General features: G+C 42.8%; 1 protein-coding gene across 1 annotated transcript; it reads left to right on the top strand.

Annotated features, from left to right (window-relative positions):
* Positions 1–9: 9 nt before the first annotated feature.
* On the top strand, positions 10–10,489 carry LOC147087413 (leukocyte immunoglobulin-like receptor subfamily B member 3). Its single transcript, XM_085977753.1, is given in 6 exon segments — positions 10–67; positions 1,784–2,077; positions 3,989–4,087; positions 4,090–4,281; positions 8,433–8,729; positions 10,329–10,489. Coding segments are annotated over 6 exon segments (1,101 nt in total).
* Positions 10,490–11,803: the final 1,314 nt, after the last annotated feature.

The raw sequence follows: 11,803 nt of genomic DNA, 5'->3' as shown, positions 1-11,803 counted from the left end.
AAGGAAACAATGTCAGAGCGGCAGATAACCTCAGACCGAAGTGATACCGTGGAGGTAACGGTAATGGGTAAGAATCAATTTTTTCACTGTAATACAATCGGATATCACTGCTTGTCTCTCACATAATGACAATATAGGAGAATGAAACATATGGCCTGCGGTAGCATTACATGGGCGATAGCGATTTGCCGCTCATTTTATGACCCGCCTGATTATGTTTTCCATTTAATTATGTGTACAAAATCAAATTGCGGCCGCCTGATTCAAGGATCCGCCTAAGAAAATGTTTATCACTAGAGGTTCGAACAATCAACGATTAGTGCCACAATGACAGCACGGCGCCAGGGATTTAACCCCACTGAGTGTACTGTCATCTCAAGAAGCTCTGCAAGCTGACAGGAGAATCTGCGTGCTGAGATTTTCAATAATATCTTGATATGCACGATATTTTAATCTAATTATCTCGTGGGTTTCCATCTCTCTCCCTGCATTGCATTTCGATAGTATTTCAATTCCACGGGACCTTCACCAGCCAGAACGACAAGGGCAGCAGACTCATGGGAGCAACATCCACTCCAAATTCACCTCCACATAAACACTGTGACTACTAGAGCTGGTCGGAGGCAGGGAATTCTGTGGCGAGTGTCTCACCTCCTGACTCCACAAAGCCTTTCCACCATCTCTTTGCACAAGTCAAGAGTGGGATTGAATACTCTCCACATCTCTGGATGAGAGCAGCTGCAACTCAGGAAGCGTGACACAATCCAAGACAAAGCAGGTCACTTGATTGGCAAATTATGCAGCACTTTAAACAGTCACTCTATCCACCACCGGCACAAAGTGGCTGCAGTGTTTACCATCTACAAGTTGCACTGCAGCAAGTCACCAAGACTTCTTCGGCAGCACCTCCCAAACCTGCAACCTCTCCCACCTAGAAGGATAAGTGCAGGAGGCGCATGGGAACACCACCACCTCCAAGTTCACCTCCAAGTCACAAATCAGCCTAACTTGGATATATATCGCTGTTCTTTCATCGTCGGTAGGTAAAAAATTTGAACTCATGACATTGTTTTGCACTTTGACCACACCGGCCTCGCTAAGGTTCAATTAGAAAACCACCCACACCTTCTGAAGGGGAAACTAGGATTGACAGTAGTTGTTGGCCACGCCAGTGACAACCACAACGGTAAAGATAACAATAATTGCGTGCTCACAAAAACGGCTTAATTATTTGAAATGAGTGACTATCAAAGCCTCGCTGATTTTGGTTGCTCTCTGCCTTCCGTTGGCGGAGGTATCTTACTTCTACTGCTGCCGGTCGCTGTTAAGGGAATAATGGAGACTTTTACTCTCTCTGATCTCATCTTCACTTGGGCTAAATTAGCAGCAGTGGGCTTTTCAAAGGAACCTTTTTGTTTTTTCGCTTGTACCCCAGAGTAAAATCTCCGGCCTAAAACCGAACTTTGGAGAGTGAACTGAAGCTGATGTAGGTTCTTTCGCACCGCCATTTGATTTCCTACATTACAACAGCGAAAATACTTTAAAATTACTAAATTGGCTGTAAATTGCTTTGGGACGTTCCAAGATCATGAAAGGCGCTAGAAAAATGCAAGTCTTTTTTTCTTCATAATCGAATCCCCAACTCTCCTTTTGTGGAATCTCTGTATCCGATGTGAAACTGTGCTTCAGCACCGCACAATCATCATTGAGATCCCAACCTTGCACTTTACATGAAAATCCCCAGATGCATTTCCAATTGTACTTTCTGTTTATTTCACCACAGCTCCGCTAACAACACCAGTGATAACTCTTGATCAACCGAGTGGGGTGTATGTAGTAGGAGAGACGGTCACCGTTTCATGCACCTTGACTGAAGATTATCGAGATAAATTTTTCTACTTTTACAAAGATAATCAATATCTGCAATCCTATCAAAATATCAGAAAGGACAACATTGGAAAAATCCCAGTTACCAGTAAAGGCCAGGGAGGGCGGTACCAGTGCCACTATAAAACCTCTGTCAAGGGAAGACGGTTAGAATCTCATCGTAGCGAGTCTGTGACGGTCACTGTAGCAGGTGAGTGACAGGGATCAATGGATTTTGTATGATTTTATCAAGCTCTTGGAATTTTTATAAAATCATGCTTTAATCATTGGAACAACATGAATGTTTTAATATTAGGATAGAGGAAGAAACCGAAAGGGTTTTGAACCTATTGATCAATTCTCGAAAGGATTCATGTAATTCTGGACCTCTGTTCAATTGATGTGAATCCATTACCGACAAAGGGCATTACTGGAGATAAGGCGATGAAATTCGTCACGGGCGGTAGCTCAAAACGGGCGCTAGCGATTCGGCCGCCCGTTTTCAGCCCTGCCTGATAAAGCTTTCCATTTAATTATGTGTATAAAATCGAATCATAAATACTATGTTCAAGGATCCACCTCCAAAAAAATGTCCCACTTCATGTTTAAACTTTAAATTTTATTGCCACAATGAAAGCACAGCGTGTGGGATTTAACTCCACTGAGTGTAGTGTCAGCTCAAGAAGCTTTCCAGATGGGCTGGCCATAACAGATTACAGGTTTCTCTGTCCGAGAACAGAATCTGCGTGCCAAGACTTTCAAAATGATCCTATTATGTGTGATATTTTAATCGAATTACTTTGTTGGTTTCCATATCTCTCTCTTCATTGCATTTCGTCAGCATTTCACTTACACGGGAACTCCACCAGCCAGAAGGACAAGGGCAGCAGGTGCATGGGAACAACATCCACTCCAAATTCACCTTCAAATAAACACAGTGGCTACTAGAGCAGGTCTGAGGCAGGGAATTCTGCGGCGAGTGTCTCACCTCCTGACTCCACAAAGCCTTTCCACCATCTCCATGCACAACTCCAGAGTGTGATTGAATACTCTCCACATCTCTGGGTGAGAGCAGCTGCAAATCAGGAAGCGTGACACAATCCAAGACAACGCAGCTCACTTGATTGGCAAATCATGCAGCACATTAAACATTCACTCTGTCCACCACCGGCGCAAAGTCGCTGCAGTGTTTCCCATCTACAATATGCACTGCAGCAAGTCACCAAGGCTTCTGCGGCTGCTCCTCCCAAACCAGCGTTCTATTCCTCCTAGAAGGACAAGGGCAGCAGGTACATGGGAACATCACCGCCTCAAAGTTCCCCTCCAAGTCACACACCATCCTGACTTGGACATATATTGCTGTTCCTTCATCGTTGGTACGTCCAACCCTTACAATTCATTACATTGTTGTGCACTTTGACCACACTGGCCTCACTAAGGTTCAATTAGAAGGCCACCCACACCTTCTGGAGGGGAAACTAGGGATTGACAGTAGTTGCTGGACATGCCAGCGACAACCACAATGGTATATATAAAAATAATTGTGTGCTTGCAAAAACGGCTAAATTATTTCAAAAGTGTGACACTCAAAGCCTCGCTTAGATTGGTTGCTCACTGCCTTCTGTTGGCGGGGGTATCATACTTGCAGTGGTACCAGTCGCTGCTATGGGAATAATGAAGACTTTCACTCTCTCTGATCTCATCTTCACCTTGCTAAAGTAACAGCACTGGGCATTTCAAAGCAACCATTTCCTTGTTCCGCTCGCATCCCCGAGTAAAATCTCTGGCCTGAAACCGGACTTTGGACCGAGAACTTGAGCGGATTTTGGTTCTTTGGCACCACCATTTGATTTCCCACATAACAACAGCGAATACACTTCAAGATTACTAAATTGGCTGTAAACTGCTTTGGGACGTCCAATGGTTATGCATGGCGCTAGAGAAATGCAAGTCAATCTTTTTTTTATAATCAATTCCCGAACTCCCCTATTGCGGAATCTCTGTATCCGATGGGAAACTGTGCTTCAACACCGCACAATCATCAATGAGTTCCCAACCTTGCACTGCACGTGGAAATCCGCAGATCCATTTCTAACTGTACTTTATATTTATTTTACCACAGATCCGCTAACTACACCAATGATATCACTTGATCAACCGAGTGGGGTGTATGTAGTAGGAGAGGCGATCACCATTACCTGCAATGTGACCGGAGATTATCGAGGCAAACATTCTACTTATACAAAGATAATCAATACCTGCAATCTGATCAAATGATCAGAAAGGACAACATTTTAACAATCCCGGTTAACAGTACTGACCAAGGAGGGCGATTCCAGTGCAAATATGGGACCTTCGTCAATAGAAGGTGGTTAGAAACTCAGCGCAGTGAGTCTGTGATGGTCACTGTAGCAGGTGAGTGACAGGGAGCAGAGGATTTTAGTATTTTTCCAGCACTCTTGGTATGTTTATAAAATCATGCTTCTATCACTGTAACTGAATTAATGGTTTAATATTTGGAGAGAGGAATAAAACAGAATTGGTTTTAAGAACATAAGGATATAAGACACAGGAGCAGGAAAGGCCATTTGGCCCTTCAAGCTTGCTCTGCCATTCAGTAGGATCATTCGCAATCTTCTACGGCATCTCCACTGTCCTGCACTATCCACATATCCCTTGATTCCCTTAATATTCAAAAATCTATCTACCTCTGTCTTGAATATACTCAACGACTGAGCCTTCACAGCCCTATGGGGTGCTGAATTCCAAAGATTTATCATCCAGTCAGTGTAAAAATTTCTCCTCATCTCATTCCTAAATGGCCGAAACCTTAACCTGAGACTGTGGACCTTGGATCTAGACTCACACTTCTCCACATTCTGTTCCATTTGCCCTGTCCCTGCCCACTCACTTTGCCTGTCTATATCACCTGGAAGCCTTCTTGCATTCTCCTCACACCTTAAGTTGCACCAGCTCTGTATCATCAGCAAACTTGAATATATTACAATTGGTCCCCTAATCCAAACCATTGATGTAGATTGTGAAAAGCTGAGGCCCAAGCAAAGATCCTTACATAACCCCACTTGTTACAGCCTGCCAACCCGAAAATGAATCTTTTATTGCAACTCTCTGTTTTCTGTCCGTTAACCAATCCTCAATACATGCAAATATATTATCCCCAATCCCATGAGCCCTAATTCTGTTTAGTAACCTCGTGTTTGGCACCTTATCGAATGCCTTCTGAAAATTCAAATACACCACCTCCACTGATTCCCCCTTATCAATTCTGCCATTTACAACTTCAAAAAACTCCACCAGATTTGTCATACATGATTTCACTTTCATAAATCCGTGTTGACTCTGTCAATGCTATTTGTATTTTCTGAGTGACCTATTACCATTTCCTCAATAACAGATTCGAACTATTTCCCTACTACTGATGTCAGGCTAACTGGCCTGTAGTTCCTCGTTTCCTCTCTCCCTCCTTTCATACATAGTGGGGCTAGGTTTTAATCTGATTCCTCAACTCTTGACAGGATTCATGTAACATGCCCTGCAATCACTCGCTGTGCACCTGCTCACCGCAAAGGGCATTACTGGAGATACTGTGACATTCCTCACGGGAATTAGCGTAAAACAGGCGAAAGCGAAACAGCCGCCCGATTCACACCCGACAGATTTCTGATTCCATTGCAGGCAATTGAAATGGAAATCCGGCGATGTGTAAAACGTGCTGATGTTGAGCTATCGCCTGCTTTAGGATACTGTACAAGACGAATTTATACTCCATTGCGTCTGAATGTTGTGCATTCAATCCCGACGAAAAACATGAGCTCACAGTCCATGGCGACACTTGGAGGGTAACTTTAACCACACCCTCCAGGTGGAAAAGAGGCGGATAGGGATCGACCTTCCATTTTACTCTCCGCCCAATTATACCCTCCATTGCCTTAAATGGAATCTAATATCGTGCTAGTTTACCATTGTCCCTGTGACTGAGTACTGAGGGAATGCTGTTTGATGGAGCTGAGAGATTGGATATTTAGCGATGTGAAGACAACACATTCTGACAGGGGGCGGCCGGCTATCTCTTAAAATCACGCAAAATCTGACCCTGATTTCCAATTTTACTCACTAAATGTCTGGAACTACCACAGTGGAATGTTTAACGTCAAATGGCTTCTTCCTGCCAAAGTTTTAACTCCACTGAATGTATGGTCACCTCAGGAGGCACCGCCAGTGTGGGTGGCCTTGTCAGATTACAGATTCTCAGTCAGATAACCGAAACAGCGGAATGAGATTTACAAAAACATCCTGATACGCAAAATATTTTAACTTAAGTACATTTAAGGTTTCATATCACTCAATGGATTTCGTCTGCACCTCGAAATCCCTCGACTTCCATCATAAAAAAGGACGATGGCAGTCGTAGCATCTGAACAGCAAAGTCTCCTAGTTCCACCTCCAAGTCACACACCATCCTGACTTGGAAATATATTTGGCGTTCCTTCATCGTCGCTCGCTCAAAATCTTGGAAGTCCATACCGAACAGCATTGTGGGAGCATAAATGGGTTAAAGAAGAAGACTGACCATCATCTTCTCAAGGGCTACTGGGTTCGGGCACTAAATGCCAGCCTTGCCAGCGAAGCCCACATCCTACAGCCGAGCAACTCTGCACTGCCTGATGTGAAATGTAAATCCACACAGTTTATGGGAGTTGTTCACTCTTTTTATTCAGGTTATGGCTCGACTAAGTTAGCAGAAATGTGAATTTCAAAGGAAAATATCTTCTCCTGGTATCAAAGATGGTAATTTCAGCGATAAGCCCAGATTTTGGAACAAGATCCCCAACTGATTTATTTTCTTTTTGAAACCATCAGTTCCCTTTTTGTCGAATCTCAATTGCCGATACGAACATTTCAATTAAACACGTCACAATCGTTATTGAGTTACCAGCCTTTCATGGCACAAGAACATGCAGAAATCCATTTCTGTTGTTCTTTACATTCATTTACCACAGATGCAGTAACAATACGAAATATATCAACGTGGAAGAGTGTGACATGATATATTTGGTACGAAGAACGAGGAGAGACAATAAAAACTAAAAGCTACAACGCTAAAGTGTATGTGTAACCAGAGAAACCTGGAGGTATTTGTGCACACATTGTTGAAGGTGGCAGGGCAGGTTGACAAAACGGTTATACAAGCATACGGGATCCTGAACTTCTTAAATAGCAGCATAAAGTACAAAAGCAAGGATGTCATAATAAACATTTATAAAACACTTGTTCGGCCTCAACTGGAGCATTGGGTCTAATTCTGGGCACCGCACTCTAGGAAGGGTTGGAAGGCCTTAGAGAAGGGCAGAGAAGATTTACGAGGACGATTCCAGGGAGGACGGACCTCAGTTACGTGGATAGAGTAGAGAAGCTGGGGTAGTTCTCCTTAGAGCAGAGAAGGTGGAGAGGAAGTTTGATTTGTACAATCAGACCTGCGTCGCCTGGTTACCTACCTTGCTGTCACTGGAAAAACGTTCTCCTTATTTAATCTATCTAAACGCTTCATGATTTTGATCACCTCTATTAAATCTCTACTCAACCTTCTCTGCTCTGACGAGTCAATCACAGCTTCTCCAGTCTCTCAATATAACTGAAATCCCTCTTCCCTGGAACCATTCTGGTAAATCTCCTCCACACCATCTGTAAGGCATTGACATCCTTCCTAAAGTGTAGTGCCCTATTCTGGGACACAGTATTCCTACATGGCGTCTAACCAGTGATTCCTACAGCTTTAGCATATCTTCTTTGACTTTGTAGTCTGAGCCTCTGTTTGATACAGCTTTTCTTTAAATGTAACCTCAGCCTATCCCGCCACATTCAAAGACTTGTGCATGTGCACCCCAGGTCCCTCTGTTCCTGCACCACGTTTGAAATTGTACAATTTCGTTTAAACATTCCCTCTTAATTCTTTCTACGAAATTGTGTCACTTCACACTTATCTGCATTAGATTTCATCTGCCATGTTTCTCTCAATTTCACCAGTCTCTCTATGTAATCCTGAAATAAAAACAGAACATGCTGTAAATACTCAGCAGGCCAGGCAGCCTCTGTAGAGAGAGAAACAGTGTTAACGTTTCACATCGATGATCTTTCCTCAGAACTGGAAAACTTAGAGTTATAAAACATTTTAAGCAAATGCAGAGGCAGTGAAATGGGGAAGGGAGGAAAGATCAAATGGGAAGGTCTGTGTTAGGTTGGAAGGCAGGAAAGATTAAATTACAGTAGGTCTGATTGTACAATGCAAAAGGAGATGGTATGGGACCAGTAAAGAAACAAAAGCTGGGTCTAGAGGAAGTGTAAATGGGAATAGCAGAATCATGTCCCCTTGATGTGTGTTGATATCATCCTCACTGCTCACTATATTTTCGACTGTCTTGTCTTCTCCAAACGTTTCAGTTATCCCCTGTGTACACAAGCCCAGCTCATTCATATTTTGGTTCTCAAGAATAAGGCTATATTGCATTTTGAATCGATGGTCACTACTTGTTCCTTTCGAATTACAGGTCTACCCAAACCAAATATATCAATGGATTCCAATGTTCTTGTGAAGGGTGGAGAAGTCACCTTTAACTGTACAAGCCCATGGGAGCTTGCTGGCATCACATTTTACTTCTACAGATATGGAGAAACGAATCACTCGGATGTCCAGCATGCTGCTGCAGGGTGTAATTCTCTCACCTTCACCATCAGGATTATAGGTCATTCCGATGGAGGAAGTTACACCTGCCTGTACAAAGCGGATGTGAGCGGAAGGCGGCTAACATCGGCTCTGAGTGACCCTGTACATATAACTGTAGGAGGTGAGTGAGATTCACAGAGTCACTGTATTTATCGGACCCCAGCACAAGGGGTGCTTGCATCATAGTTAGTCTGCATCAGTTGTTCTGTTTAAGGATTAATACTGGCATGTAAATGACATCAATATGTTAAAATTCTTATTGGATGTTGACTCATAGGCTGCCCACTTTACACCCCGTCATACAGGACTGAACAGGTGGGCGATGTGACATTGCCCACTTTTACACCAGTGCTTGAATACCCTTTGACTCTTATTCCATTAAGTGTTTGCTACTTACTGCGTGACTGATGGCAGAACTAAAGCACTAACCATTGGATGGTTTTACTTCTCCAACTCCGATTAAAAGTTTGATTCACTCGCTTTCTCCTGTAGTTCCTCATCGATTCTATAATAGTGCAAGATTAACCCTAGGGAAGCTGAGAAAAAAAAATATTCACGTTACCGACTTTAACAAAAGGTCATTTTAACCTGGTAAGCAATAAGCAAAACAAACAATCTGCTGTTTGAAATATACAACAGTTCAGTCGGCGTCTGTGGAGAGAGCAGGATGTTGTGACAAAGGTCCGCGCCTAAAAAATTAGCTCAACTCATTCTCTCCTCGCATGCGCAGTTTTGACCCAATGACCAGAATGAAACTTACAGAATGAAACTGACTAATTTACGTGCAATCTGTTATATTTTTGCCGCCAGCTGGGAACAGTCACTTTGTCCCAGAAAACGGTTAATATCCAATGAAAGAATCAAAGAATGAACGAGGCAACTAATCAATCGAACAATGAGAATCAGCTTCGTGCTGCGTCATGTTCTCCCAATGCATTGTGACGTCAACTGCATGCCAAACCCCCGCCGACTTTATTACTGATTCGCTGATATTGCAGCACTGATTTAATGCGGGTCATTTATTATAAAAAACAGAGGAGGAGAGAACGACTTTGAACATCTGAGGCACGTTTTCGAAACAGTGATAATCCAAGGAACCGCTAACATTAAGTATCGCGAGTGTTGGAAATGCTATGCCATTTTATGTGAAGAGACAAGGGAATCTGAGGTCCTTCTCCTTAGAGCAGAGAATGTTAAGGGGAGATGTAATTGAATGGTTCAAAATTATGAGGGTTTACGATAGAGCAGATAAGGAGAAACTGATTCTACTGGCAGTAGGGTCGATAACCACAGGGCACAGATTAAAGATCACTGGCAAAACACAGAGGTGAGATAAAATTATTAAATAAACAAGTGAGTTGTTGTAATCTGGAATGCACTGCCTGAAAGTGAGGTGGAAGCAGATTAAATAGTAACATTCCTAAGGGAATCGGATATATACTTGAAAGTGAGAACAAAATGCAGGGCTGTGGGGAATGAGCAGAGGTGTGATACTATTTGTATAGCTCTTTCACAGGCACGATGGGCCAAATGGACTCATTCTTTTCTGTGCAATTCTATGATATTATATCAACCTTTTAATTTCTTATGTATTTTTTCTGTTTTGGAATTCACTCTGGATCCACTGCCTATCGGTGGCTTCTGTTAAGCTGCAGATTATCTATTTTTTGTAGAAACTGTTGTTTAACTTGGTTACGCTGTGTCCCTTTACCTCACTTAGATAAATCCTTTGCGCTGGAGGCTGGTGTTGGCTCTGCTGTGGGTCTGATTCTCATCTTTGTTCTGTTGGCTGTGTGCTTCTGGAAGAAAGGTGGGTTAATCAACATGCATTATCCGTTCATTACAGACACGCAGACCATGCTTACTGCCGCCTCTCCATGAGCACAGTACTGACAACCTCCTCCAACCATCTCCCACTTCACCCATAAGCTCGGACTGTAAATATTTGGAAATCGTAGACTGACAGGCGAAATAGCGAGGGTCGAAGCAGAAAGGGTCCTGGGTAGAAATGCGTCTTTGGTGGAAGCACATAACGGGAGTATTTTAAATAGCCGCCTGTTATTTGCTCCATCCGATATTTAGTATCATTGATTTCAATAGAATATAGATTTTAACGTAGAATGGGCGGCTCAACGCTACTGCTAATTTTGAGCAACTGCATTACTGGGGTACAAATGTGTCTTACTTGATCGTGCAAGATGGATGATATTGCATTTGCCACCTATGGTATTCCCCATGTATGGAACTGAATGTCCTGTGGGGTGTAGAACATGCAGAGTGAGCGATACCGCCCATTTTCCTTTACCAGTCAAGTGGAATTCCAACCCACAGTGTCACATTGTAACGAATGAATCGAAAAACTCGGTATTCTTAGTCTGGAAGGAGACGGCTGAGAGGTGATGTTGTGGAGGTGGTTAGGGTAGTACATGAGTATGGAGGAGGAAAATCTGCAACACAGCATGGAATGAAATTATAGTTTAGCGGAGCAGGAAATGGGCGCTGTGTACAATGGAAATCCTGCCTGAATTCGACCGTTTCCCACCGGTGGGTTAATTTAAAAGTACCCCCTTCGGGTTCCTTCATAAAACATTGGTTGGTTGTGTCGGGACAGCTATGGTGCTGGGGCACAGGTTTCTGTGTCCAAAAGACCTTTTCAGCTCATTGACTCTACTCTTATTCCTATTTTGTAAACCATTATTTGGCTCAGATTTCTAACACTTACATTTTCTTCTCAGGGAAGTGGCGAAGCAGCAGAGAAATGAGGTGAGATCATTGACTGTTGAATTGTCAATTACAACCACACCTGGCCAAGATAAAACTCAGATGCAGATGTTCAGGAATAATTGTACCCTGTATACTTCACTTCCTTTTCATATTAGAAAGAAACTCCCCCACTCACACTCACGCACACACTCCAACACGTGTGTATATACATACATACACTCACAAATTCATATACATATACACAGACTGGTATACATAATCACATATATTCACACACAAGGACACATATATTTTCTCATACGTTCAGTGAAAGACACAGATACATGCTCATAATAAAGCATACACTCAAACTTAAACACACACATATTAAAACACACATACACACACTCAAACACACAATCATAATAAAACACACACACACTCAAACACACACACAATCACACACACTCAAACACACACACAATCACACAA

Source organism: Somniosus microcephalus, unplaced genomic scaffold, assembly GCF_052327205.1.
Source record: "Somniosus microcephalus isolate GS21.2 unplaced genomic scaffold, FLI_Smic_1.0 unresolved_chr5, whole genome shotgun sequence".
Classification (NCBI taxonomy): Eukaryota; Metazoa; Chordata; class Chondrichthyes; order Squaliformes; family Somniosidae; genus Somniosus; species Somniosus microcephalus.
Note: the sequence above shows the minus strand (reverse complement) of the source record. Positions and strands in the feature narration are given on the sequence as shown.